This window comes from Oenanthe melanoleuca, chromosome 2 (assembly GCF_029582105.1).
Source record: "Oenanthe melanoleuca isolate GR-GAL-2019-014 chromosome 2, OMel1.0, whole genome shotgun sequence".
NCBI lineage: Eukaryota > Metazoa > Chordata > Aves > Passeriformes > Muscicapidae > Oenanthe > Oenanthe melanoleuca.
Window position 1 is genome coordinate 88,029,430 of NC_079335.1, and position 27,930 is coordinate 88,057,359.

At 43.4% G+C, this 27,930-nt stretch overlaps 3 protein-coding genes across 9 annotated transcripts in view; 1 reads left to right on the plus strand and 2 right to left on the minus strand.

The window, feature by feature from the left end:
• The window catches only part of RANBP9 (RAN binding protein 9), a 38,933-nt gene extending 24,887 nt beyond the window's left edge, over positions 1-14,046 (plus strand). Inside the window, exons 6-14 of one of the 3 annotated variants that reach the window (XM_056483945.1) lie at positions 1,916-2,100; positions 2,901-3,013; positions 4,328-4,436; positions 5,847-6,037; positions 7,743-7,890; positions 9,586-9,707; positions 11,795-11,946; positions 12,610-12,721; positions 13,064-14,046. In XM_056483945.1, the coding sequence (XP_056339920.1) occupies positions 1,916-2,100; positions 2,901-3,013; positions 4,328-4,436; positions 5,847-6,037; positions 7,743-7,890; positions 9,586-9,707; positions 11,795-11,946; positions 12,610-12,721; positions 13,064-13,194 (1,263 nt within the window). In that variant the 3' untranslated portion in view covers positions 13,195-14,046. Of the gene's footprint in view, positions 1-1,915; positions 2,101-2,900; positions 3,014-4,327; positions 4,437-5,846; positions 6,038-7,742; positions 7,891-9,585; positions 9,754-11,794; positions 11,947-12,609; positions 12,722-13,063 lie in introns of those variants that run through there. The other 2 variants (XM_056483946.1, XM_056483947.1) reach the window with 2 other exon arrangements.
• Positions 14,047-14,437: 391 nt separating this feature from the next.
• Positions 14,438-18,490, minus strand: NOL7 (nucleolar protein 7). Of its 3 annotated transcripts, XM_056483959.1 has the most exons (9): positions 18,278-18,485; positions 17,793-17,853; positions 17,631-17,704; positions 17,417-17,448; positions 16,405-16,501; positions 15,653-15,774; positions 15,495-15,572; positions 14,637-14,751; positions 14,438-14,553 (listed from the first exon to the last, which is right to left on the minus strand). In XM_056483959.1, the coding sequence occupies exons 1-8, from the start codon at positions 18,448-18,450 to the stop codon at positions 14,684-14,686; spliced, it is 705 nt and encodes a 234-aa protein (XP_056339934.1). In that variant the 5' UTR covers positions 18,451-18,485; the 3' UTR covers positions 14,438-14,553; positions 14,637-14,683. The 3 variants fall into 3 exon arrangements, with proteins under 3 accessions (XP_056339934.1, XP_056339935.1, XP_056339936.1); XM_056483960.1 differs by having other exon boundaries at positions 14,438-14,751; positions 18,278-18,490; XM_056483961.1 differs by having other exon boundaries at positions 14,438-14,751; positions 17,640-17,704.
• Positions 18,491-18,576: 86 nt separating this feature from the next.
• SIRT5 (sirtuin 5) lies at positions 18,577-27,870 on the minus strand. Of its 3 annotated transcripts, none has more exons than XM_056483952.1 (9): positions 27,792-27,870; positions 27,128-27,266; positions 24,929-25,062; positions 23,311-23,536; positions 21,818-21,905; positions 21,382-21,435; positions 20,391-20,514; positions 19,131-19,246; positions 18,577-18,774 (listed from the first exon to the last, which is right to left on the minus strand). In XM_056483952.1, the coding sequence occupies exons 2-9, from the start codon at positions 27,240-27,242 to the stop codon at positions 18,699-18,701; spliced, it is 933 nt and encodes a 310-aa protein (XP_056339927.1). In that variant the 5' UTR covers positions 27,243-27,266; positions 27,792-27,870; the 3' UTR covers positions 18,577-18,698. The 3 variants fall into 3 exon arrangements, with proteins under 3 accessions (XP_056339927.1, XP_056339925.1, XP_056339926.1); XM_056483950.1 differs by lacking the exon at positions 27,792-27,870 and adding an exon at positions 27,614-27,719; XM_056483951.1 differs by lacking the exon at positions 27,792-27,870 and adding an exon at positions 27,505-27,720 and having other exon boundaries at positions 18,589-18,774.
• Between the last annotated feature and the right edge of the window lie 60 nt (positions 27,871-27,930).

The following is a 27,930-nucleotide window of genomic DNA, read 5'->3' on the forward strand; positions in this document are numbered from 1 at the left end:
TCAAACTAGCATTTATCTTATGCTTGTTGGAATTACAATGATAATTTTTGTAGCCAGTTTAATATTAGATATTTCTCATTATGATTTCAGTGGTGATTTTTTTAATTGAAGGAGAAGGTGTTTTGGTTTTACACTGATTCTTAAAAGAGGATTTCCTTTTCAGGGTTTTTTTTAGCAGAAAATAATAATACATGCAAATTGTTATTACACACTTTGACACATGCAAGCCTTGTATACAAAGTAAGAGCTGTGTTAAACACCAAAGTAGTGGATGGCTGCTTGAGATACTGTTGCTGTAACTCATTCTTGATGCCTGATTTTCACAATCTTTGCTTCATACAATCAAATGTATGACTTTTTTTTTTAAAGCTGCACATATCTGAAGTCTTGTAGCTTTTGCGTCGATTAAATTGTGCTTTCCTTAAAACTGGCATCTGTTCCCTATACTACTGTTACAGGCATGATACTGCACTTACTTTGGTTTTCTTCTCATCCACTTCATTTCTGGTTTAATCTGTTTAAGGTGCAGTGTGTGATGCACGTCCATCTGGCCAGCTACTTCCTTTGTGTGGCCTTAAGAGGCAAGGACAGATATTAAGGAAAAATGAAGTCAGTAATCCAAGGAGCCTCTTAGTCCTACCACTTGAGGGTTGAGTGTTTTGTGTAGGAAACCACTGCCACTGTTCTGGATCTTCAGGCTGCTAGCAGGACTCCTTGCTAGCACATGGTGCCAGCTCAGGAAAACTGACACTATAATCTGAAGTATGAAGCTGAACCCCTTGTTAGAATCAATGGTTTACATCTCGTTAAAACATTTGAGACTTGTGGTTTGTTGATTATTTTAGACTAGGTAACAGTATGGGCATGTTTGTTTAAAAAAGCAAATGGTGTATTTGTGAAAATAGAGGCAAGATTGGTTTGGGCATGGTTTGAGCAACCAGAGTATTTTTCATTTCACTGGGTTCTCTGGGCTCCAGAATTCCTATTGACCTGCATGTTGATGACTTCTTACTGATAACTTTAATTTATTTAACATAATAGTTCTGTAGGTCAGCATCCCATTATACCATACCACAATTATCTGCAGTGTAATTATGATGTAGGTATTTTCATTAAAAAAACTTAAAAAAAAAACAAAATTAAACTACCTCCACCCACACATACACAAAAGATCCCAGCAACAAAACCCCATTCACACAATTGATTGCCTCACCATTGCTGAGATGCTCATTGCATTTAAGCAAATAGCCTTTAACCCAACAGGCAGATTGTACCTTTCTCATATTTGGCATTTTTAAAATTTGCATGGAGACCTAATCTCTAAGCAGAAAATAAAACTGAGACAACAATAAATACTGTAAAGTATTTTCCTAGATACAAGCCCAGGAATTCACGAAAAACTCAGTGCACTGTTACAGTTCTTGTTAGGCACTACAAGATTTTGATTTTGAGGATTTTGAGTCTATTGAGTTTTCTATCCTGTCAGTACTTACCACTAAAATTCAATAATGTTTTAAGTATTTCATCCTAAAAGGAAAATTGTCCACTTTGTAAGTTTAATTTCTGTTTTCTTTTTAAAGACCTTTTTAAAAAACAGGTCTTTAAAAATCATCAAAAATTGTTACTTAATATTTAGTGAAATTGAACCCAAAAGTTGTAACATTTAGCACAGTTTAAAAAGTGTATTTCTGACTAGAATGTCAGTAGATTTTTCTTCTTCCAAATTAAAAGAATTACGAGCAATGGGAATAAAATTAGTCAGTCATTGTATTGCTGTATTGGCAGAAGCTTTTATTGCTGGAGCACACTACTAGAAGCAGTGAGGTTATTACTAGAGATGAGAACAAAAAAACAAACCCACAACAGTGGGGATTTTAGAACAAGTATCAAAAACTAACTAAAATATTTCTTTCAGCCAAACTTGTACCCTACAGTAGGGCTTCAAACACCAGGAGAGGTTGTGGATGCTAATTTTGGACAACACCCATTTGTATTTGATATTGAAGACTATATGCGAGAGTGGAGAACCAAAATTCAAGCACAGATTGACAGATTTCCAATAGGAGATCGGGAAGGAGAGTGGCAAACAATGATTCAGAAGTAAGACTTGTAATATTATTAATATTTTAAAATGTTGTTAGTTGCATGATTTCAGAGTTCCTTAAAACTTTCTATTTATTGTCTTGTGCAAAAAGTGATAGGTATTATTAAAAAATAGTACAAGTAATTTTATTACCAGGTCTGATAACAGTGTAAAAGGGAGCATGAACAAATCTTGTGGAAGAGTTCTCTCATTAATAATTTGGACTTTATAATGATGAGTGTAAGACTTCTGTTCTAACTTTACCTATCTAATACGGATTGGGGAGTTTGTAGAAAAGTTGCCATGGTTGTAATTTGCAGTTTTAATCTGGGCTCTGGAAATTTCCTTTTGTGTTCTCAGCCTTCAGTATGCCAGGTTAAGTTATGTGTCATTAGTGTTTCTTGGAAAAATGGTGGTTGTGACCTAGCATTTTTTATTTTTTCAGTGAAAACAAAAACTTACTGTGCAGCAATTTCACTTCAGTGTGTGTAATGAGAAAAAAACCCCCAACTTAATTAGTAGTTAATATTTGAACTGATCCTGCCTTTGGGTGATGAATAATTGTTAGTAAAATTCATCATAATAAAGTTATGCATTTATTATTTTTAAAAATTATATTTCAGTACAGTGTTCTGAAGAATATACTAACTCTTAACTGAATTACTTTTGTCTGACTTGTACAGATATCTCTGCATTTCAAGTAGAATTTTTCAATTCAGTCAGCGTATTTTAGCAAAGGTTTTTTACATTCAGGAGTTTTTGGTTTCTTACCTGTATTTAGTGAGTATTTCTGAGTTTTGTTTTTGTTTATTTTTAGAATGGTATCATCTTACTTAGTTCACCATGGATACTGTGCAACAGCAGAGGCATTCGCCAGATCCACAGACCAGACTGTGCTAGAAGAATTAGCTTCCATTAAGAACAGACAAAGTAAGGCTGGAAAGCACGTTGCATCCCTTTTTTCCTCCCTTAAACAGATATTACATAAAGCTTTCTCTTAAGCAGTGTTGTAGAATTTGCTTGCAGCACTGCTCCATAGCACAGTTCTTTGCTGTCATCTAATGTTACACATGTATGAGCAGCTGGGTATGAAAAATCTTTGCAGTAATACTTTGTAACTTGTTTGATGTAGCAGAATGTGGTGAATTATCCGTTGTCTTTTATCTTGAATGGAAAGTTTTGGTATGTCTGAAACAAGTGTGTGTAATGTCGCTGAGTGTTTATGAGAGCTAAAGTCATAAACAGGAATATAAAACTTAGTCTTGACAAACATTTATATTTTTATCTGAACTGTGAAAAGGGATTGAGTTTAGAGAATGTTTTATGAGTTAAACTTGAGTTTTGCTGCTTACAGATGTGAGGGGGAAGAGGACAAGGACAACTAACAGCAGTTCAATTCTAACTTGCCATGTCAGTGCTGTTTGGCAGCCTGAATGAACAGTGCCTTCCCCTTGATTTAAATCCCTGCTCTATGACCATCAGCATTTGTGTTACTGTATGACATACCACATGGGGAAATTGCTCTGGTTGTAAAACAACACATTTGTTGGGCTATTTTTCATTTGGATCAGTTTTTCTGTTGCTGGAGAGAGCTGTTTGCAACTTGAGCCAAGTTACAGCCACAGAAGTATCAACTAAAGCGGGGACTGTTGGGAAAGATTTTACTCAACTGTAATTTTATTGGAAGTATGTGTTGTAGGTGAAAGAGACTAAATTTTTGTTTTTCTTAGTCAAAATTGAACCTGTAGGAGTGGGATGCAATTTGGATGTTCTTGAGTGACAGTAGTTTGGTATGCGCTTATTTATAAAAAGTTGTGAAAATGAGAAATAAATCAAAGAAGAGTGTCTGCAGTCTTATTCTAGCTCTAAATGCACAATCTGACTACAAAGCAGTTGGATGCTGGCAATAAATAAAAATACTGAGTTCTCATTTAGATACATGTAGGTGGAGTGCACTTCTTAAATTTTCCTGTTGAACATTTTAAAGAAGCATGATCTTTCTTTACACTAATTTTTTCTAAAAGGAAAAAAATCTTGTTGATTGATGGTTGCAGTGTCTTTTAATCATTAATGTACGTGTATTAATCCATAAGCTGTCCATTTAACTGATGTTGGTTTTGCTGAACAGAAATTCAGAAATTGGTTTTGGCAGGATGAATGGAGAACCCATTGAAACAACATAACAGCTGTATCCAAGTTTACTAGAAAAAAATCCTAATCTCTTATTTGTTTTTTGGTGAACAGGAATTCAGAAATTGGTTTTAGCAGGAAGAATGGGAGAAGCCATTGAAACAACACAACAGTTGTATCCAAGTTTACTAGAAAGAAATCCTAATCTCTTATTTGCATTAAAGTGAGTCTTCAAATTATACAGATGTGTGTTTATAGATGGCACAGTACCTTCTGAGACAAGACAGTTACTCATTTAAAGCTTTCAGAGAAATTTATACAAAGTTAAGCAGCGCTTTTTAGAAAATGTGTATATTTCACTTTTTTATGCTCTTCTTATTTGCTACATGTTTAACTAGGTTTTGTCATCGAGGTCCTGGTTTGCAGCATAATTCACATCTCCCTGTAGACTTGTTCTCTAGAACTAAGTTCTGTAGTGTTTTTAGTGAATTTTAGTCCATTTGGGTGTCAAGTAAAACTTAAAATGGAAACTGATATAGTAGCACGTTCAAGAAGGTTAATAATCCTGATGGCACAAGTTAGTCTGTTCCTCCAAAGGGATGACTGACTTAAAAGACCAGTTTAAATGAGCTGTTCCATTCCATGCCACTTTGCTAGAAACCTCTGGCTTAAGCTGTGGAAATTCTGTAATCCCAAAGAGTTCTCTTGGCTTCCCAGGCACACAATAGTCACCTTCATTCTGGCGTTTTTCACTTGCCAGCTGCGCTGTTCTCCAGAATTTTGTATCACATTGCAGTGTTGAATGTGGAAAAAATGTGTTATCTCCTCTGAGAACAAAGCACTTTAATTTTATGTTCAGTTAAGTAACTGGGAATGTGTTTGAAGTCTGTCATGCTCAAGTGCTGAACAGAATTCACGTGACAGTACTCCAGACTTATCACAGAATTAACAAAATGCGAACATTTTGATGAAAGACTTCACTCAATAGCATCAATTGTATGTTATCTTTTTCTCAATCTGTCTTTCTAAATTTTGCCTGTTCTATTGAGGCTGTTGAAGCCTAAAGCATAAAGCAGGAGTTCTGAGCTTCTTTAAAATCCATAGTAAAACCTCCTTATCTAAAATTAAATTGACAAAAAGCAACAGCCTCTAAAGGGAAGGTTTGTATGGGAGTTTACTTTTCAAACTGTTTTCTAGTGCAGGTGTTTAATGTTAAGAGTTACCCTTTAATGCTTAATGGTCCAGACAGTCAAACTCTGTTCTCATTTGCTTTGAGAGAAATGACAGACATGACAACATAATAACATAGCTTTCTCAAGAAATAACCTTGCCCCTGCCAATAAAAGAAAACAGTTAGAACAAGAAAATATAGTTTAACTCTCTAAACTTTGAGGACTTAGTGACAAAGGCTGTCCTCCAAGGATAATATTCCTGTTCTGCTCCCTCAAAAATCTGTAATTGTGTATTTTTGGTGGAATGCTCCAGAGCTTATTGATGATTGGGTTACTGACATCCAGCATTTTGTTGAGTCAGACTTGTTCTATATTTAACACTAAAATGAAATCATAGCTGTCGTTGGTAATGTGAAGTGTGTAAATGGTGTCATTAGCTTAACTTTGTGCCTTTTGTTTAGGGTGCGCCAGTTCATAGAGATGGTGAACGGTACAGACAGTGAAGTGCGGTGTTTGGGAGGCCACAGTCCAAAATCTCAAGACAGTTACCCTGTTAGCCCACGGTCATTCAGTAGTCCTAGCATGAGTCCGAGCCATGGAATGAATATTCACAATTTGGCAACAGGCAAAGGGAGCAGCACACACTTCACTGGTAAGTTGATGTGGAGGATAGACCACACAGATTTGGACATAACACAGCACGTGGATTTTTTTTTTTTTTTAATTTTTTTTTTATTTTTTACTTAAGATTTTATGCTGAATGCTATGTGCAACAGTAAAATTTTAGTGATTTAAAATATGTGATTTCCAGTCACTGGGAAAACCAGAAGTTTCATTGCATAATTTTTGCATGTGCTCTTGGCTTTACTTCTTGCATAGTAGGTTGCCACCAATTTCTTAAGAAGTGCTTCCCCTCTGGGAGGTAGAAGATTCTGACATAAATTTCTGTTGTCCTTTTGATGATAATTTATGGCTTGGGCATGTTGGTTTAAATCCAGTAAGTGGTGTATATGATCCATTTCCTGTGGTGTTGATGGAGAAGTCAGAATAGCTGTGGTTGAGCAGGAAACATCAGAAGCTGGGTGGTATGGTTGAGTAAAAGATGTGCTGCTGGCAGCCACATTTCAGTCTGCACAGTTGAAACTTTTCTTAGAGCATTTAAGTAAAGGGAAGTCTTCAGTGGAAAGCCACAAATGTTCAGAGCTGCCCCAAGCTTGTGGGGAGATCCCCATGCCTTCCAAAGCTGAGAGGAAGCTGAGCATGTTAAAATGGTACCTGAACATGGCATCCTTGAAGACTAGGACTCTAAAGGTAGCAGAGACCATCAGCTTTCACTTCTGTTTCATTTCCAAATCCAAACTGATGGGGGCTGATTTGGGGCACTTTATTGTTTTTTTTTTTTTTTTTTTTACTTTCTGGGGTGGAGTGGAAAGCCAGTGTAGCCTGGCCATCAGAGTAACTGCTGCCCTTGGAAGGATGGCAGCTTTGCTTTGCCTTCTGTGTCAAGAGAGTCATCACATGTGTCACTGGAGAGCCACTCAAATTTTCTGGTTGTTCTTCAGGTGATTATTGGATGTACTGTAGAAAGTGCCTGTAACTTTTGTAATTTTGAAAATAGAGGCAGGTTGATGATTGTATTATTAGAATTGATGTTTGGGATTTTGTAAATGGCAGCACTGTTTTCTTTATAAAAAGCCCTTCCAGTGACCTGTTTCTATTTTAGAACATAATAGGGAGCTCTTGGTTTGATGGAACTGGCAATTACATGTTTGCTTCAAATGGTAGTTTTCCTGGTATATTTTAGAAGGGTCAGAAGAGATTTTAGCTAGGCATCATAATTTCACAGCATAATTTTATGTGTTTCACAGTGTAATTTTATTTAGCAAAGCACAATATTAACAATTAAAATAATTACATGGTGAAGGAGGAAGGTTGTATGTAAGTGTAGCAACATGCAAAGTATTCAGCCCTGAATTCTGCTGCACATTTATCAAAAGAATTGTGTGACCAGGAATTAATAATGTTTGCTTCCATTCATAATGATTACAGTGGCCTAGAAAGCATTTTCTAAAAAACTCTTGTACATTAGTGCAGTTTTCTATTTTACCAGTACATTAGTAGAACTAGAAAAACCACCTTGTGTCTGTGTTCATGCTTGTTAAATAATGCTGAACTTCTGCACTCTAGAAGCCTTAAAGGTTCAAATACCTGAAACATGGAGGTGAAGTACTTGAGTTGGTGTGACAAATTTAGCATACTTGTTCTTGGTCAGTAAACACTATACTTATTTCATTTTTTTCTACAAACTTACCTGTAAATACCACTTTATGACTACAGTTGTTAAAACTTTCTTGCAGGGTTTGAAAGTAGTTGCAGTAACGGAGTAATATCAAATAAAGCGCATCAGTCTTACTGTCACAGTAAACACACGACCACCAGCTTGAATGTACCAGAGCTCAACAACATAAATGTATCCAGATCACAGCAGGTTAACAGCTATTCCAGGTAAATAAACTTTAGGTGCTTCTAAATCACATTAAGGCTTGTGTTCTCCATGTGTCTGCATGGCAGGGAAGAGTTTTCCATGGGATTTGATGTGATTTTTTTTTTCCCCCCCCAAGGACAGTTGAAACGTGTCAGGAGCCAACAGCTTGTGATAACTCTGGTTATTTTGACAGTTCAAGCTCAGTAGACCTTTTTCTCCTGTTGGGTTAAAGAAATACAGTGGACAAAAATAAATTACCTTGGCTGTAACTGTGGTCAATTTTGAAGTTGCATAGTGATGGTTAATTAGCTCTTTGGCACTTGGGATTTTAATTGAAGCCACTGATGCTGATTTAAATGTGTTGCGCACAGGTAATGAAAAGTTTTCCAGATACTCTCCATTTGTGGCAGTATGTGCAAAATAAACACAGTTGAGATGTATATGAAGTGTGGATTCACTTTCACCATATTCACCAGGATTGTTTGCCTATCCAGTCACTGCCCCAAGTGCAAATGCATTCTGTTCAGAGAATGAGAATAAATCTGTTAACCAGGGTTAATATGGTTATTCATAACCAGTACGAGTTAAGCTCTGGGTTGCATGGATGCAGCAGAAACTAATTTGATGTGAAATGCAACAGCACTCAGCTGCATTGTCTAAAATGGATTCCTAAAACTACCACATAGGATGTGATGATGTGGTGGTGATGACCAAAAGTATTTTAGTTGAATAGTGATAATTGGGGTAAAAAAGTAAGAGTAACAATTTACTTTTTAACTTTCCACAATTTCTGTTTCCGTCAGCAGTTGCCTCTGCCAAAAGGCCTGGCAGTGTCCTGGCAACTTAGACATCTTTCATGGAGGAAGACAGTTCCTTGGCTGTGTTCTTGCCCAGTCAGAGAGGCCTTTTGGTTTCCTTCCTCAAAGGAAGCTGAGTATTTTTGGTTGCTTAGAAGCAAGATATTACACTTCCAAACTGAATCTATTTGGTCTTGACAGAGGTTTTAGGTTGTTATTCTCTGTGATGGAATAGAACAGGCCAGGGTGCAACTGTCAGCAAAGCTCAGTCCCCAAAGCCACGCTGGCATTTTCTAAAAGCACTTCTATGAGAGAAGGGTGGTGAGGAGTTGAATGCTCTGCATTTGCCACTCAGTGTCTCTTCAGTGTTCTGCTTTACTCAGCATTTGCTTTGGGATTTTCTTTTTTTGTTTTTCATCTCTCATTCCACAGAGTAAATAGGAGGAGAAGGCATTTTTTTGGAAATAATTAGTTACCTAAATATGGTATTTTCAAAGTAGGATGTATATTGACTTAACTATATTTTTTATGTATAAATATTAATTATATTAAAAAGTGGCAGTAGTATATTTCCGTAATGCATTTTCTTCAGCTCTGTGTACATACAGTTACATAAACAAGGTAAGAACTTTCTGGTATGTATTTAGAACATGTTATATTCCTTACTCCTAAATAATGGGAGACATGTTTAATTTTTCAACATCTGAAAATAGTATTTTATGAGAACTAATGTTGAGACAGCCTTTAAACTTTCCATGGTGTCCTGCTGTCACCAGTTGCTATTGAGGAAACTGCGGTCTAGCTTGGTAATATTTAACAGCAGCTTTTCAGTAGCTGAGAAAGTACTGTGATGAAGTTATAAAGATAACCTAAGTACTTAAATATGAGTAAAACTTGCATTTATTACTCTCTTTTCAGCAATGATGTAGACATGGAAACAGATCACTACTCCAATGGGGTTGCTGAGACTTCATCCAATGGCTTCCTAAATGGTAGTTCTAAACATGATCACGAAATGGAAGAATGTGACACAGAAATGGGTCTGCAGTGATATTTCTTACATTTTTATTAAGTGATGGCAACAAGGTTATGTTTTTACTTGCAATGCTTCCCAACTTGAAAATTAGGGTTACTGGCTCAAGTCTTAATTTTTTGATTGTTTGTTTTGCTATTATTAGATGTAAATTTTAAAATGGCTGATTTAGTGTGACAACAGGGGAAATGGGTAACTCATGGCTACTGAAACTAGCATTACTTTCTGAGGAAGTACCTTAGAGAAGAAACACCCAGTTGTGTAGCACCCTGTGTTTGAGTTGGGAAATTGCTTCTCCCTCTTCCCATTCATGGCTGTCATGGCACTCTTTGTGCTCCACAGTAAGCGTAGAAATTCTAAATCTTTTGTATTGAAATGGAAAGTGCTAATATTTAATGCTCAAGAGCTTTATTTGGGAAATGTGAAAAATGAAAAATTTTTTCCCATGTTTTCCACCAAAAAAAACCCCCGATTTATATAGTTAAGAGCTAAAATTTTTTTTTTTTTTACTTCCTTAGCTTTATACTCTGTCATGGCTGCTGATGTTGGTGACAAATGAGTATTTAAATCCCCTCTGCTTGCCCTTTGTGCAGCTGCAGAATTGGTACTCAAACAATTGGTTTAAGCAGATGTCAGTTAATGTGTAGTTTAAATGAAATGTGAAACTGGAGACCTTCAGAATGCAGCAGTGCGTGCAGAGGTCTGTGAGCGCTTCCCAGTTCCGGGGCATGTGCTGCTGCTGCTGATCCTGCAGCTTTGCTGGGAAATGTGTAACTGTGTAAACTGTGTAAATGTGTAACTGTGGAACAGCAGATGCCACTCTGTTACAGCCCTGAAAGGAGGAATGCAGGTTGACAGACTATTTCCCTGCATTATGCTCTGAAACTGGATAATTATAAGACCTTATTTCTGTGACAAAACCCAAAGCAGGTCCTCCCTCTCTCGCTTTTTCTGCAGAGACTTGCTGTGACAAACATGCAGCAGCTGCACAGGGCACGGAGTTGTGTTTTTTTGCATTGGAGTTGTCTCCTGCCTTTGGAAAGTCATGTCTGAGATTAGGCTGAGCTAGGGACAAACACCACTACTTGAAGACTTGTGGGTGCTTTACCTACACTGTTTATCCCCTCCCCCAGTTTGAGTCTGGTGGTTTTTCCCTTTTTGAAATACTCACATATTCTCCTTAGTGCTGTGCATGTAAGGTTAAGTAGGCAGGTATTTTCCAGAGGTGATACACTTACATCTAAGGAAAAAAAGTGGCCAATTAAAAATTCTTTTTTGAAATAGTAGTCAAAATACATCACTAAATAGCAGTCTTAAAGTCAGAAAGAAGAGTGGATTTGTAACTGAAGAGTCTATCAAAATGCTTATTTAAAAACTTGATTCCATTGATGAAAAAAGATAAGGAATGGAAAAATGCCTTTTTTTAATGCGGTGCTTTAGGTGCAAATTTTATAAAAGCAGATTTTTCAAAGAAGCCAAGTGTTAGTTTACTATTCATAAGCTGCATCAATATCTTTTAAAATCACTAGTATTGGGGAATATTGTAGGAAACTAAAGAATTCAGTTGTAGTGTCCTGCTTAATTGCCAAAGAAGCCTGAAATACCCAAATGATTAAGATAATATGTTCTGTGAGGAGTATGAACAGTCTAAATGATGATCTTGTAGCAGAATCCATTATGGTTGGTGAGGAAGTTTGGCATTTTTTTACCCTCTATTTGTTCCCAATTTGGCCCATCTTCAGAAATGCAGTGCCAAAGAATTAAGGAAGTTAGAACTGTGTGGACTTCCACTGTTGTTTTTTAAACTCCATTAAAAGTTTAGGGTAAAACCTGGTTTATCACCTAAAGATTACTCCTTGCAAATGAACAGCCCGTGCTGTGCCAGCCTTTGCCGTTAGCTAACCAGGTCTCTTAAATGTTGATGAGGAGCAGTTCCGCAGCGCCTGGTGCAGGAGCCCGTGGGGCCAGGGTCTCTGGCTGCTCTCTCTCTGGGCAGGCTGCTGTGTCTGAGTGCAATCAGGGCAGAGTCTGTAGATCCATAGGCTGTTACCCTCGGCTCTGCCAGTGATGATGATGACGATATCGTTTCTTTAGAAGTAGATTCAAGTCAGTTAAGACGCCAGCTATGTGGTGGCAGCCAAGCAGCCATTGAAAGGATGATCCATTTTGGAAGAGAATTGCAAGCAATGAGCGAGCAGCTAAGAAGAGAATGTGGCAAAAACACAGTGAATAAGAAAATGCTCAAGGTATGTTTAATCTTCTTGTAAAGCTGAATAACTGTGCTGCCCAGCAGGAACTTCTCACTGCATGTTGTGCTGGAATACTGTTCTGCTCTAACTTCTGCCATTTTTTGTGTGTTTGCAAGTGTTGTGGTCAGCTGTGGTGTAGCACTGTCTTCTTTTTGTCTGTGTAGCATATGCACAAGAAAGATAATTTTGTGCTGTTACACAGTTAAACACACAAATTAATTTAGCACTTCCCTTTCTCTCATTTGTGACCACGTAACTTGGCCTCTTGAGTCAAAGTTGTTTTTGTCTCTAATGATAAATGAACCGCAAGGGGATTGGTAGAGATGGCCAAAATGTGCTGTCATTAGTACTCTGCATGTTAATTAGTTTGCCTTGATTTGTGACTGCTCTGGAAAAGAATATTCCTGCCAAAGACTGCATGCAGTTTTCAGTCCATTTTCTCTTACCCTATCACTTAGTAAAATAATGCTACCTTTTGCTCTGCTCTTGGGAAAAAACACTAAATGGAACAAATCCTGTCACAATTTATTTCTACCTTTTTGTATTGATGGACACTGACTGTCACCTTTGTGATTCTGAATCAAAACAGTTGAACAAAATAGCCTTTCTTTTCACTAGTATCTTGTAGCTGTAGATGTAATGAAAATCATCTTCCCACAGGATGCATTCAGTTTACTTGCATATTCCGATCCCTGGAGCAGCCCTGTTGGAAATCAGCTTGACCCCATACAAAGAGAACCAGTGTGCTCTGTGCTGAATAGTGCAATACTAGGTAAGTGTGGCCTGCTGGCTGCTCAGGGGGCTCAGGGTGCTCCTGTCATCCCATAGAGGTGACCCTGCTGCTCCACTGTAAGGCTAGCAGTGTAGGGTACACTCTCCTGGGCAGAGAGGGATAGTTTGGGGGGTGTGGAAAATAACAGGTACTTGTCTGCTGTTGTAGTTCAGAGCAAAAATGGGCCTGTTCAGTAAAGGTGCTGCACAGGTTGCTTCTGCTTTTTGTCTTGCTCTGAGAGCAAACTCTACAAATGAATGATTTAAGTAGTTTAAATGTCAAGTGTTCAGTGGATTATGAAATGATTCAGGTATTTTAACTGCCACTGTGATTCTTTTTCAGAGACTCACAATCTGCCAAAGCAACCCCCGCTTGCCCTGGCCATGGGACAGGCGTCCCAGTGTCTAGGATTGATGGCCCGGTCAGGAATTGGATCCTGTGCGTTCGCCACAGTGGAAGACTACCTACACTAGCTATGCATTTCGAAGGTCTGAAAGGTGTTGTGGCATATTCAACATGGAAAGTAGACCAGCTCTGCTGACTGGAATTTGGAATTTTAATTATGTACTAAGGACAAGTCTGTCGCTTTATGTTGCTTCCTAGTTTACAGCATGATGCAAATGATTTCTAACTTAGTGTTAGGAGAAGATTTCCATCTTTAAGCCTCTTAGACAACTAAGAGTTGAAAATATCACTGGTAACGTCAGACATCCAAATTGACAAGTACCAATCCTTTGAACGATTGTCCAAAAACAAACCAAAAATCCTGCTACCTTGTGGTGGGACGGAAGAATAGAAAACATGGATGTATTAGCATGTGGGTGATGTAAACGTCAAGCAGGATGACTTGCCAACCTCCACCCCCATTGTTACATAGTTCAATCAGTGTAATTTGCAAAATGCAAATGGTTTGGATATATAGTGTTGATGGGAAGAAATGATATTTTTTAATGTGTACTGTAAAACTTGAATTACTCAGGAGCTGAGTGAATATGTTTGTTGCTACTTACAATCCCAACCTGTTGATCTTAGTAGTTTTTTGTTTTAACATGGTCTTTTCAACTTTGTTTCCTTGTTTAACTACAGACAGCTTCTGTTGTGTAGGCTCACCAGTTTAACTGTTGTATTATAACAGTATTACATGTCAACACAGTGTGGTTATGACCTATTTATATAAAAACCAAATATTTAGTCAATTTACAGTCTTAATTTAATCTTTGTACACCTTGCATTTTTAAAAGTGCTTAAATAGTACTATATTGCAATAAAATGTAGTGATATCATAATTAACCAGCCATTAAAAACGTAAGTCTACATCCACGGTAGCATGGATGTGTATGCTACATTGTCTTGTTCTAGAGCTCCCTCCTAGAACAGCGATTCCTGTGGAGACCAGAGAGAGGGGAGTGGCTCATCCCTCCAGCTGGGGCTGCCACTTCCCCTCAGGAGCTGGGCTGGTGCAAGTGAAAGGCTTTGCTTTGTTTTTGCACACAGTGAGCCTAGCTAACAGTGCAGGAAGCTTACTCAGGACTCTCTGCAGATGGGGAAAATCCCTTACTGCTGGAAATTAATCATCAGGCTGGAGAGAAGTGTCCTGCTGTGGGAGCTGATTTAATGGTTCTGCTGTTAGGGTACAGCCTTTCCTTAGAGCCACAAGGCACTGAAGCAGCAGGAACAACTGCCTGCTGTAAGGAATGCAGCATCCACAACAGTGGGTACAACAGTGCTCATCTTTATTCTCTGCAACGGTATTGCCTCATGGAGGCAGCTCAGCAAGCCTGGTCCTAGCACCAGCTGTTCTACAACACTGGCCTGGCTGCTCTGTAGCTTCCCTAAGAAGAAAGGGGAAGTCTGAGCAGGCACAGCTCAGTGCCTGGAGCTGAAAGCAAAGTGATGATGAAGGGGGAAAGAACACCTGTGTTGTGTAAAAGTCCTTAGCAGCATCTTCTGAAAAAGCTGTCTTCAGATTCCATTTTGTGTTGCCAGCCAACGTTTCTTAAATCTTGCTGCTTTTTCCTTTTTATCTTGCCCTTAAAAAAAACAAAAAACCAAAAAAACCAAGCTATTAATTACTATTTTTCTTAGTCCATGTGCTGGAGAAGCAGCAAGCCCTTGGCTGCTACAGAATTTCATAACAGAACCACCACCTCAAACACTGATAAACTTCCTAAGGTATTTTACATGCCCCAGATGCATTCCACTGTGCAGGAGTACCAGTTTGCATCAGGCTCCTCCAGGAGGGTGGGGGGTATAACGCTGCCTTCAGTGATGCATAGAGGGAAAGCAGGCCCTGCCTGCTAAGGATCAGTGGCTTTTCCCTCTGGTGTTCATGATACTCACAGACTGTGTGGATGTCAGACCATCCCCATCCATTATGGAAATTAGGAGAAATGGGTGCTGTTTCCTTGTGCTCACATAGATGTTCTGGAATCTTGGTATCCCCCCTTTTAAGTCTGAGATGCATCTGAAATGCTTTCCAACAGCTCAAAGACTGGAGGCTGAAACAACAACTTCAGCTACTGCAGACTTTATTTCACTGAGCAGCCCTAGCTCTAAGACAAGAGCTGTGTCTTAACATACCAAAAATGAGGTAATTTTTTTCAACTTGTGTCTCATACATCATGCTCAGGGGTGCCCTGCTGCCCTTCCCTTACTCTCCAGGTGCTTGGACTTAGAGGATCACAATCCAGGATATTCTAGCATGGAAACCCTGATTTTACTCAAGTGTACTTTTAGCCACATATACATAAAGTTTCAAAGTTTCTGTACTCACCCCAAGACTTGTCCACAAACTGAACTGCAGCTTTTTTTACTGGGGCTTTCTTGTTCGCAAGGGAAAAAAATTCATTTGCTGAAATGGAGACAAGTGTTAATCACCAAGCTGAAGGCAGACAAGGCTCGATGCAGACCCAGCCAAGCAGCAGTGCTTACCCGGTACCCGGTTGGTGTGTGGCCCATAGAGCTGAGCATTTAGGAAGTCTTTGGCGAGCTGTTGGTGGAGGCCTGTTACACTGTGGTCTTTCAAGCACACAGCCATGTAGTTCCCTTTTGTCCTAGTCAAAGAGAGATGTAAATCCCTGTAGCGTGGTTACAGGATCCAGAACAACAGACACTGCTGTCAAGCTTTGCTGCTTGAGCACAGCAGCACTCAGTGATGGTTTCTGGTACTCAGATGAGCTTTGTGGCAGTATTAAAAAAATAAAAAGCTAGACCAATACTCTCAAGCTGTTGTCATATGCCTTTGTGTGCCCTGAGTAGTTTCCTTGAGCTCATCCTACCAGGAGCTAGGGCAATTACTCTCTAGGGCCATCAGGGATAAAGAAATAAAGAGGAGAGAGAAAACCAGATTGAAAAGCAGGAATTCGGTGCTCAACCACCCCACCTGTAGCAGCACACAACACAATGTGCAGTGCTGTGCTTACAACTGCCCAGCCATCTCACAGCAGATATATATCTGTAATACGTAAAAATTAATTATATCATAAATATATATATATATGTGCACACATAAATAAGTGTACCAAACCAGAAGACATTAACGGTGCTTTTAGCACGTAAATATGCTTTCAATCAGATGAAGGATAGAGGAACATAAAGTGCAGAAGAGGGTACAGCCATGCAGTGACAGAACAGCTGCTGTGATGCCCCTTCCCACACCAGGCAAAAGCATCTCCTGCTCCTACCTGGCAACCTTGCTCTTCTTGCCTTTCTTCTCCTGCACTTCGACTTGGTCTTCATCCAGCTGTACAGCCTCAGCTTCAAGTTCTTCACCTGGAGTAACTTGCAAGTGAAATTTCCCAAACATTACAAATCAAAACTGGTCAGTGAAACAGGAGCAGGACTTAACCAGTATTTTTCAGAAGCTGACTAGAAAAGAATAGCTGTAGGAGGGAGGGGAAGAAATATTCTCGGGGGAACAACCCAAAGTACAGTTTTCCTCTTTCTTGGCATCAACAAAGTGGGATTCACCATGGGACAAAAATTCAGTGCAACATAACAGCTATGGGTAACCCATAAAGGGAAATCCAGCTCTGGCTTTAGTCTTGGTTCATTCTCAGCTCATCTCTTCATTATGCCAATACAACATATCTTTTTTAAATAAAGGCAAGAAAAAGTAGCCATTACATCATCCAGCAGTATGTGAGGTTTAGATGAGAGAACTGTTTAAATAGGAGATTTTTTGTGAAGTACTTCTACGTACAGATGAAGCAAAAACAGCAGTCATAAACACTCTAGACTCATGTTTTTGTAATTCTGAGTTTGAAAAAAGTTACTTAATATTCTACAGATGCTACTGAACTGTACTTTGATATGTAAGGTATTGAAGCAATTTAACAACTCTACCAGGAACAGCTTTTATAACTTAAACAAGAGCTAAATACTAATCCACCTTTGATAATCCTTGCTTCTTCTGCTGTAACACCTGCCCATGATTTCCTTAAATACTTCAGGCTGTTTAACTGAAATCACCATACAGCAAGTGACTTCTGTAAAAGGAACTAGACTGAATCTGATTTTAGATCTTTCCTCAGATATTTCTTTTCCTGAGGAAAAGAGTGTCCAGTCCGTTCATGCACAAGAGAAGCATTTTGGAGAAGGTCTCTTCACCAGAGCTCCCCACCGGAGCTCTGGCACAGGAATGCACTCCTGAAGTACCAGATGTGCACCTTGTTAGCAAAGCGAGCTGTAGCATACCTGGGTCATCTGCTGCAGCCTGCTCAGCGGGCCTGGGGAGCAAAGGGAAGGCGTCAGGTTCCTCTTCAATTCACACTCCCTTTGTTTACCCAAAACCAGGGAACCCCCATTTCCAGTCCGGCCTCTCAAGCCGGACCAGAAGGGGCTGCCCCACGGGTGGGAGATACGGAGATGGGGATCCCAGCACCCACCGCCGCCTCCCCGGCCCCCTCACCGCGCGGACACATCCTGCAGCTCCTGCAGCTCCTGCAGCTCCTGCAGCACGGCCTCGGGCAGCAGCTTGCGCTTCTGTGGGGGAGAGGGGGGTCAGGCGGGCAGGACGCCGGCGGCACACACCGCCAGGGCCCGCCCGCAGCCGGCGGGGGCAGCGCGGTACCTTCTGCTCCGCGAACAGCTCCTGGCGCCGCCGCCGCTTCTCCTTCAGCAGCTCCCGGTGCCTGCGGGGAGGCGGGAGCCACAGTCAGCATTCCATGTGGCGAGAGGGGGAATTACGGGCTAAAGGGGGTGAACGAGGGCTTGGAGGGGTGAAGGGGGATAAGGGGTTAAGGGTGGGAGGAGGAGGGATAAGGGGCCGGGGAGGCATAAGAGGGGTGGTGGGGTAAGAAGGCAGGTAAGGGGAGGGGAGGAGGCAAAGGGGAAATAAGCAGGGATAAGGGAGGGAATAAAGGAAGGATAAGACGGGGCAAGAGGCGCGAACGGGGGTAAAAAGGGGAGCAAGGGGGATGGAGGGGAGTTTAGAGAGATAAGCGAGGGGGCAAGGGGGCGAAAGGGGAGAAGAGCGGCGCAAAGCGGAGGGGGCAGAGCAGGGAAGCGCTGGCATGAGAGCCGCCGTTCGGGAGCAGGAGCCCGGCGTGTCCGCACCTCCGGGCCGCCTCCCCCACGAGCTTCCGCTCGGCCTCGGCCGCCTCCCTGGCTACGCCGAAGGACACCTCCTCCGGGGCCTCGTCCTCCGAGGAAGATGCGGGGCTGGGCAGCGCGGCGGGAGCCTTGCGCTTTCCCGCGGCCGCCGCTTTCCCCTTCTGCCGGCGCGCCATGGCCGCAACCCCTGCGCCGCCCGCCCCGGAACCGCTCCCGCCTTCCGCCGGGGAATGCCGAGAGCCGGGACACGGCCCTGCCTCCCGCCCCGCCCCGCCCGCGGGATGCGCACACACACAGCACATCGGAGGTGGCCCCGCCGCCGTGCCTTTATTGCCCCGAGTCCCGCCGCCGCCTCCGGCCGCCCGCCCCGCTCTGGAGCCGCCGGACCGGGCCGCTCCCGGCGCTCCGGAGGTGATCCCGGCGATCAGGAGATGATCTCCGTCTCGTGTCGCGCCAGCGCCGGCGGTAGCGTGGTCCCGCAGGGGCCCGGGAAGTGGAACCTGGAAGGAAGCGGCAGGTTTAGGGCACGGGCAGCCCCCGGCGCATCCCGCTGCTTCACCTGGCGAGTCTGGCAGGGGGACGGGAGGGAGAGAGCAAAGAGGAGGAGGGGGAGGTGAGAGGGGTTTAGGCCTTGTGGGGCGTAGGGACAGACTTGAGCCTCACCCTTTAAACAGTACAGTTTGTGTCTTCAGTGAAAATTCCACCATGGAAGAAGAATCCCCTTTTCTTACTTATAAGAAACTTAGTATTTCTTAAGCGCTGGGGTGAAATCTAGACCGTATTTGTCTAAACGCAGCGTGTCAGCAGCTGCACGCAAAGGGCGGATGGAGGGGACCCAAGGCCTGAGCAGCGCTACCTGAACCTGTTGGTGGCAGGAGTGGGCTCCATGTTGAACTCCGCGACCGGGACGCCTCTGGCCGAGACCTGCGGGGCGAACATGGCCGCGGGATACACCACGGACGAGGTCCCGACCTGCGGGCAGCGGGACAGAGTCACAAGTGTAGCAGGACAGCGCTCAAACAAAAACAAACCAACCCAGCCCCGAGGAGAGGGCCCTTCTCACAGCACTGCATGTACACTGGGAGATCCCGGCAGACATGAAACCCAATCAGTAGCTCTGATTAGTGTCACTGCAGATGTAGCTATTTAACTTAACAATCAGGAATTGTTCTCTGGTGCAGCCCAAAGAAACCTGTTTGTAACTGAAGATGGAAAAAAATCCCAGAAACAAAATGGCACACTTTGTCTTCAGGACAAAGAAAAAACCAACATAACATTCCTTCTGTACTTGAGATCATTCTGTAAATGGAAGACAACAGTCTAAGCAAGTGTTTTGGTTACATGTAAACCACCTTGCAAAAAAGCAGCACATTATAACTTAAATCTTTCTTTTTAAACTGAGCATCAAAATAATGTGAAAAATTAGAAGCACAGAATGGTTTGGATTGGATGAAACCTTAAAGATCATCTCATTCCAACCTCTCTCCCACAGGCAGGGACACCTTCCACTAGACCACATTGATCAGAGCCTCATCCAGCCTGGCCTTGAACACTTCTAGGGATGGGGCATCCACAGCTTCTCTGGGCAGCTTGTTCCAGTGCCTCACCACCCTCACAGTAAAGAATTTCTTCCTATATGTAATCTAAAACCACTCTCAGTTAAAAGTCATCACCCCTTGCTCCTGATGAAGGGTTCCCTGCAGGCCTCATTAGGTACTGGAAGGCTGCTCTAAGGTCTCACAAGAGCCTTCCCTTCTCCAGGCTGAACAGCCCCACTCTCAAGCTCTCTTCAGTGGGAAGGTGCTCCAGTACCCTTACCAACTTTCCTCTGGACTTGCTCCAAAAGATCTATGTCCTTGTGTTGGGTGGGATCTCACCAGAGCAGAGGGGGAGTGAAATTCAACAGCTAAACAACATTGTCAGATCTCTAACCCCTGTGTACCTGTTAACTTCTGAGTAGTCTGTGCACATTTTCAAACTGCAGGGTCTTTTAGTGTTTTGCACTGGACACCAGAGAGTCCCTCTGGGGCTCTTAGTTCCCTCAGGGCAGCACAGAGGCATCTGCTTTACCCAGGATGTGCCACCACGGAGGACAGGTAAGGAAAGCGCCACTCACGACCAGGCAGAGGTCACAAATATCCAGCTCCTTCTCCACCGCCGTGAGCACGCCGGGATCCAGGGCCTCTCCGAACCACACCACGTGGGGCCGCAGGAGCCCGTTGCAGCCGTCCTCCTCACACCTGCACAACCACCACAAGGGGACAGCCTCACGCCGCTGCCGGGGCGCTTCAGGCTGCACAATGGCAAAGCAGTTCTCCCCCTCCCTTGGGCAAGTCCTGCCTGCCACCATTCTCTCTCCTCCTTCACCCCACACCCTCCTGTACCACGTGCCTGACAGAAGGCAGCTCGTTCCATGCTACATGTGTTGGAAGTACGTATGTGCTGCATGATCCCATGGAAAGGGTGCTGAACAGTTGTTCAGTGCAGATACTTAATTGTGTCTTCCCCTTACTCAGCTCCTGAAATGCATGAAAGTTAAAACTTTGCCTCTATCAGCTTTAACAAACTGGCTAACAGGGTTTTAAGGAGAAAATGAGCCAAAAGACAGAAGCACCGTGTTAGCCACTTCTTCCTTAGGATCAGATAAAAAATATGATGGCTTTTTCCATCTGCAACTAACTAAGGCAAAGCTTAGGCAGTGTAAAAAAGCATGGTGGCACATTCTGTGCCTGCAAGGGACAGAATCTCAGTATCCCAAACTAACAGTGGGTGGTACCTGCAAAGTAACAAAACATTTACTGCTGTAGCACTCACTTTCTTGCTGCAATTCTCCTACTACTTCACTTACTACAAACCCCATGAATTTGGGCATTTTGCATCTTGGTGCTCAAGTACACAAATATGTGGTGCCTTTAGCACCATGGTAACTTCTACACACTCCTTGTCTGATGCCCCTGTGACTTTACACTCAGTTTCCTGGGGCAGAGTTCCAGAGTTCTTTGTCTCCTGTGGAATGTCTTTCCAAAACAACATGAACAGTAACATGAAGCTTTGAGATGCACAAAGCATGAAGAGGTAACAGCCCAAACAAAGTGGTCCATACGTACTGAGGAAGGTCTTCAACTGGAATTGTGGCATCTTCTGTGTCAGGATCTGGAGCCCTATAGTTACAAAATGGAAATACATGTCCAGCAGTACAAAATGTACTTCATATATTAATAAATCATTCTCTAAAAACCCTCATATTCTCTAAAGCACACCCTCCAATCAAGTAATCTTTGCAACTTCAGCCAACTTCAAACACCTACTACAATCCTAAAATACCCCACCAAGGCAGGCAGGAATTTGTCCAGAATTATCCTGGAGCTGAGCAACTGCAATAAACTGGCCAAGACTGTCAAAGGCACAACAATTATTTATGCAACTATCTAAAGGTCTGGTGAAACGTAAAGGGAAAAAATATCCTAAAAAATCTTTGAGTCTATGCCTGGCCCATCCCCCTGCTCAGTTCCTTTTTTAATGGTGAAAGAAAGAATGGATTACCCCTTCCCAGCCAATGCAGGGCAGATCGGGCTCTTGTAATTTGCAGCGACATTTCCACAGCTGGTGCATCGAGTTTTAAATAAACTACCTGGAACACACAAAGAGGAAACATCAGGGATGAAGTAATGGCTGAGGTGTGGCTGTGCAGGCAAGTGGCTATATTTATCCTGGGCAGCCTTTATTTACAGACCTTGAAGGCTGCACCTTGTGGGTAACTTACTACAGGAACACAATAGCAAAGACAGTCCCACTGTTCACCTTGTTCTGCCTCAGGACATGAGTAATACACAGTCCATAACATGTTGCAGGAAAATCATAATTTAAAATACCACTGAGGGATATGATTTCTGTTTATTGCTTTTCCTCTTACATCAGAAACATTTTATTAAAAAAAATAAAATATGGTCAACATAATTTTGTTTGATGCAAAACTCCGCTCCCAAAACTTCTGTATCATTACTAACATGCTGTCAAGATGTGCAATATAGCCAAGAGCTTATATTTATGTCCGTTTAGTAAGGAATACAAATAACCAAAAATTAAACTCTTGCCAAGGCTTCATCCTTGGGTCCACAACTGCAAAACAGCTTGTGCAGGTTTCCTGTGTCCAAAGCAGAAATGTGGTGGTGGGAAATCCTATTTACACCTTTAGTGATACTCAAGTTAAAAAGCATCACAGTGCTGGAGGACCAGGATGGGTCTTTGTCCTGGGAGACTTCCACCCTGTGGTAGGGCCTGAGGAGTGGAGAAATGAGTGGGGTCACCTCCAAGGATGGAGAAGGGCTTCCACATCCTCTTTCTCACCACACCTCCGCATTTCCTCAGATCCCAAAGCCCTGCTGACCTGCAGGTGCTGCACCTGCCTTGTGATCCTCTGGCACTTTGTGGGAGTAAGGAATGCCACAGACTACAGGGAAGAGAGGGGGGTGGCCACTGGCTGCAGGAAAGAAAGGTAAGGAAATCTCAATTGTTTCCAGTCCCTTTGTCCTCCTGTAGCCAAGGACTGCACAAGTGAGGACAGGACAGAACAGGACAGAGGGAAAGCACCAGGGGTGGTGAGGCCAGGCTTGCCAATATACCACTTACTGGCGGCAGTCTGACACCACCACTACCAAAAAACAGTGGAATCCTTGGGGATTCTTTTCCCCTTTTCTAAGTGAAATCAGCCTGGTGTCACAGCCACACGAATTCAAGTGGATCTGCGGAAAACTGTGCAAGGAAGAAGGGAGAACCAGTTCCTGTGTACTGTCAGAATCCATTAAAAAACAGAAAGATAAGATTCTGTGATTCTAAAGATGAGGAATAAAGAGAAGCTACTAAGTACCTGAAACAACTTCCAAAAGAGAACAGGTGTTACTGTAAATGCCTTTGTGCAAGTTATTATAATTTTAAAGACAAGATTCTTTTCTCTCTGTCCTTATCCTGCTTTCCCTTCTTCCCACCCCCCATGCCAGGTTTCCTGGCCTGTGGCAGACATGTGAGCCAACTCTTACCGTGAATTTCTAAGAGGTGCTTGGTCCCTGCCTTCCTGTGCAGCTCGTCGATGTTCTGAGTGATGACCACGACGCTCCTTCCTTGCTTGCTCAGACGCTTCTCGCACTCTGCGATAGCGATGTGCGCTGGGTTGGGGTGTTTGCTCAGCATCAATTCCCGCCGGTAGTGGTAGAATTCCCACACACGGGAAGGGTTTCGTGCAAAAGCCCCTGGAGTAGCCAGCTCCTGCAAAAAACATAACAGGTCATCCTACAACAAAAGAAGAATCCCTTCCCCAGATGAAGCCTGCTGGATCTCTGCCATTTATACTGCTGCCTGCATCAAAAGGTCATCAAAAGCAGATTTATTTACAACCAAATGCATTTCATAAGAATATTGTTCCGCAGCCCCTACAAGGGTGACAAGTCAAAGTGTCAGATCAAAAGAGGAAATAACTTACAGCAAGTGTGGTGCGTGGCTTTACACTACACTCCAACTGCACTTTGTGCTGCCCTACCAAACTATTAGGAGCTTAGCACAAAGCAAGATGAGACATTCCAATGCACATCCTTTTTCTGGCACCCACAACTCTCTTTTCCACAGCAGCCCTAACACTCAGCATTATGTGAATATATTTCCTTTGTGAGGAATTTCTTTCCTACTTTAATTTAAATGTAACACAAGCCAAATTACACCCATTGTCAAAGCCAAAGTCTAATGTCTTGTATTTTGTGTGCAGGTAAAATTGAAGCTGCTTTTCAGAGTAACTTTAATTTTGCCTTATCTTTCTCAAAAACGAAGTGCAACTCAGTCCAGCACCCCAGTGCACAATTCTGCTGACACAGAAACACTTGAATACAAGTTTCTGGTGCAGCAGGACACGGACACACATGCTTTATTTGGTCACTGAAAGAAAAAAACCTCATCTTTAGATTCAAACCAGTTTAAAAAACTCATCTCTCTGACACTTTTTTAACTTCATCAGATCTTTCAGGAATTCTGTAATTAAAGAAAGCAGGTGTGATTGCAGCATTTGGAGTAGCAGGTACTGACAGCATAACAGCTGCCTGAAACACCTGCAGCACCAGGCAGGATGAGACTCTCAAGGCTCCTGGAGAGCTCACATTGTTGGTGCTTTCAGCTGTACTCCCAGTGTCTGCTTCCACCTCCTCTCCCACAAGATCATGCCAACAAGAGAGACAGAGCCTGTGGAGAGTTAAAGAATCTACCCCAAAATAAAGCAAGCCCTAAAGCATTTTTAAAGGGTGTTCTGAAACACCAAGATTTTAAAAAAAAACAACCAGTCTCTATGATCAGTTCTTCCTTTGGTCCACATGGTAGGAAAACAGTGAGGGTGTCAAAAGATGAGCAAACAGCTGAACTGCAGGAAAACAAGGATGGTAGAAAGACCCAGAGCTGCCTGCAAGAAGGTTGTTTTTCCCAAGCAACTGATAAATTGAAGGACAGAAGCAGATCCCCAAGGGCACAGGGAAGGGCTGCAGAGGCAGCTGCAGGGAGAGCTCTGTCCCTGCTGCACTGCCATGGGAAAACTTCCACCCTTTTCCCCAGCTGTTCCTGACCCTCCACACTCATCTGTGTGACGGACAGAGAGGCATGGCACGGGCCACCAGCACCTACCTGGGCTTGCCACTTTCTCCAGAAGCCTCCAGCCCCTCTGAAGGTGGGGACGCCGCTCTCGGCGCTGACGCCGGCTCCGGTGATGATGGCGATGTGCTTGGCTTTGGCAAACACCTCTCGGAAATCAGCCATGTCTGTGCCAGGGCAGGGAAAACAAGGAGCTGTTCAGGTGCTCACACTGACCTAGGAGGCCACACCACACATCCAGAAACAGCTCCCATACACACCTCCCATGACTTCAGTTTTGGAACACCACCTGGTTCCTGAGCTTCTGTATGTTGGAATTCAAAGGGCAGTTCCTGGAGATCCTCAAAATATGTGTCTGAGCTAGCTCAGTAGGGCAACGTGCTAAACGTGATTATAGTCAATACTGGAAAGGCAGAGTTTTAACTAAAACCCCACGCTAGATGCTGCCCCAATAACAGCTGGTGGCACCACCACCCAGGAACAGTTTGCTTCCTAATTGTTAGGTAAGATCCTGAGATGAAAACAAATATGTTTCTTTTGTTGTTGCTGTTTTTTTTTTTTTTTTGTTTTAACAAAGTATCACCTTCAAAATTAAGGCAATGTGGGAAAATATGTTTTCTTTTGAGGCAATTTTCCTGTTTTAGAGGTTTGTAACTGTATTTTATATCTTTAATGTGTAATTCCCACCATTTTTCCCTGCATGGTAAAGTAGTTTGGGAGAAAGATGGAAAATTTACTTTGCCTTTTTGTGTGCGAGTCGAGACAAGATTAGAAAGGAGCAGGTTAACTACAGACAGACAAAAAGAAGATTTCTTGCAGTTTACCTCAAAACTGAATTTTAAAGCAACACAGGTTAGAATCACAAAATGGCTGAGGTGGGAAGGGACCTCTGGAGATTGTCTGGTTTAACCCCCTCTACTTAAGCAGGGTCAGCCAGAGCAGACCACCCTGGAGTGTCCTATGGGGTGGCTTTTGATATCTCCATGGATAGAGATTCCATAACCTTCCTGCACAATTCAATCCATTGTTTGACCACCCTCCCAGCAGAAAAGTACTATGGAGTGTTTTTATGCATTGAGAAGATGCCCTGGAGCCTTCATTACCACATGGGCTCATCACTGGCTTAAGGCCAATGTGATGCCTAGCAGATCCCCAGGGACATTCCTGCCCAGCTGGTCACCCCAGCTTGTCCTAGTGCCTGGGGCTATTTCTCCCCAGGGGCAAGACCCTCTGGAGTATCAACCACTCCTCCCAGCTTCATATTATATGGAAACTTGCCAAGGATACACTGTGGTCCATCGTCCAGATCATTAATGAAGGTGTTAAACAACACTGGCCTCAGTACGGACTCCTACAGTATCCCACTAGTGAGCAGCCTCCAGCTGAACTTTGAGCTGCTCCCCACAACCCTAATCCTCACAATTTACTAGGTGGTCTTTCATGTAAAAACCAAAACAACCGAAACACCTCCCCCCTCACAAAATGCCCACCCAAAGGTAAGTTCCTGTAGGGAGAAAGAGCCACTGGAGAGGTCCCAGGACCCACAACACAGAGCCACCTGGGCAGAGAACACTGATATTCTGATGCCCCAGCTGCTGCTGCAAACCAACAGCAAGCCCTGAATGTGTAAAGCTCAGGCCAGAAGACCTCCCAGCCAGGTCTCTGACAGCAGCCAAATGCTGATGCTGAAGGCAGCAGAAAAAGCAAGTTTGCCTTGCTACCCAACATTAGGGGGGGTTGCTATTGCACCCATGTGCAGTTTTCTACTTAAGGCACATTCTCAGATTGAAAAACAAAACCAAAATACCCCCAAACAAGTGAAAAGAAGACAGCTACAACTGCTAGCCTGAACAGGGCTCCTGGGGTTACCCAGCTCCTGAGCTATTACAAATGCTCGAGGCCCATTCTTGTAAAAATAAACGAGGAATTAGTTTTATTACTCATTAAGGTTATGAAAGGGAAATGCAGTTAACCATTGCATACTTATGTGCATAAATTATAAACATTAAAAACGTGTTAATATTTCAACCATGCTGACTGCAAGGGGTTTTGGAACTACACAGAATACAGACATAGAAAGGCAATTTTACTACCTGGGGACAAAAAAAGCAACTTCACACTGTTTTAAACATTTTGAATTAAGCCATGGATTTCACCTAGCACACGAAACCTTCTAGCACTTCAAATCCACCTTAAAAACCTGTCCGGGGTGCTAAAGCAAACATGTCTTACTTGAACTAGGACGGGCCATTTCCAAGCAAAACTTCTGTTTCTTTGAAGACGAGGCCTTAAGTCCACAATTCGCTTGAGCAATCAACCTTCTAGCGGTAAATTGAAAGAGACACATCAGGATCCCTCGGAAGTGTTTCACCTGGGGAGAAATAAATCAAACATGAGCGGCCCAGCCAGGGTGCGTATTTCTGCCGGGCTCCTGTCAGGGCTCTCCTTAAAGAAGCAGGGCCGAGTGCTCGTCACGGCTTCCTCCTGCACCTGCAGAACTCGGAATCATCCCCAAGCCGACACCCTCGGGCCGGGATCACCGCTTTTGTTCAGAACCGGGGAGATCAGCCCCGCTCCAAAGCAGGGCTTTCGGCCCACATTCAACTTACGCGACGCCTCCGAACTGCGCTGCTAACCCGAGGCAGCCGCCAGCCCTGCCAGCATTTTAAGGAGCGGGGGGAAAGCAAGGGACGGAGCCGCGGCGGGCGCTGAGCCTACGTGCATCTGCCGGCCCGCAGAAGGGCGAAGGGGACAGCGCGGGCGGGCGGGGCCTCGGCGCGGGGAGGCGGCGGCCACCGGCGGGCCCTCAGGCCGGCGCTCCGCCCGCCCGCGCGGCCGCCCGGCCCTCACGCAAGCCCCGGGGCCGCGGGTTCGCGGCCCGCCCGCTGCCACTCACCCCGCTCGGCGGCGGCCGAGGCCGAGCCGTGCGCTGCCGCACGTCCCGCCCCGGGCAGCCGGCAGGGCCGGGCCTCGACGCCGCCCCGCCCTCCCGCGGGGAAGGGGCCGCGGTGTTAAGGCGGCACGGACGCGGGGAT

Coding starts and splice junctions, on each gene's coding strand:
- NOL7 (XM_056483960.1), bottom strand. CDS start 18,450: ATGGCGCGCCGGCAGAAGGGGAAAGCGGCGGCCGCGGGAAAGCGCAAG. Junction 17,705..17,792: donor AGCTGTTCGCGGAGCAGAAG/GTACCGCGCTGC, acceptor TCTCCCCCACAG/AAGCGCAAGCTGCTGCCCGA. Junction 15,573..15,652: donor ACACACCAACCGGGTACCGG/GTAAGCACTGCT, acceptor TCTCCATTTCAG/CAAATGAATTTTTTTCCCTT.
- SIRT5 (XM_056483950.1), bottom strand. Junction 19,247..20,390: donor TTTGTGACCTCTGCCTGGTC/GTGAGTGGCGCT, acceptor CGCTGCCCGCAG/GTCGGGACCTCGTCCGTGGT. Junction 18,775..19,130: donor CCTGCCACCAACAGGTTCAG/GTAGCGCTGCTC, acceptor GCTTCCTTCCAG/GTTCCACTTCCCGGGCCCCT.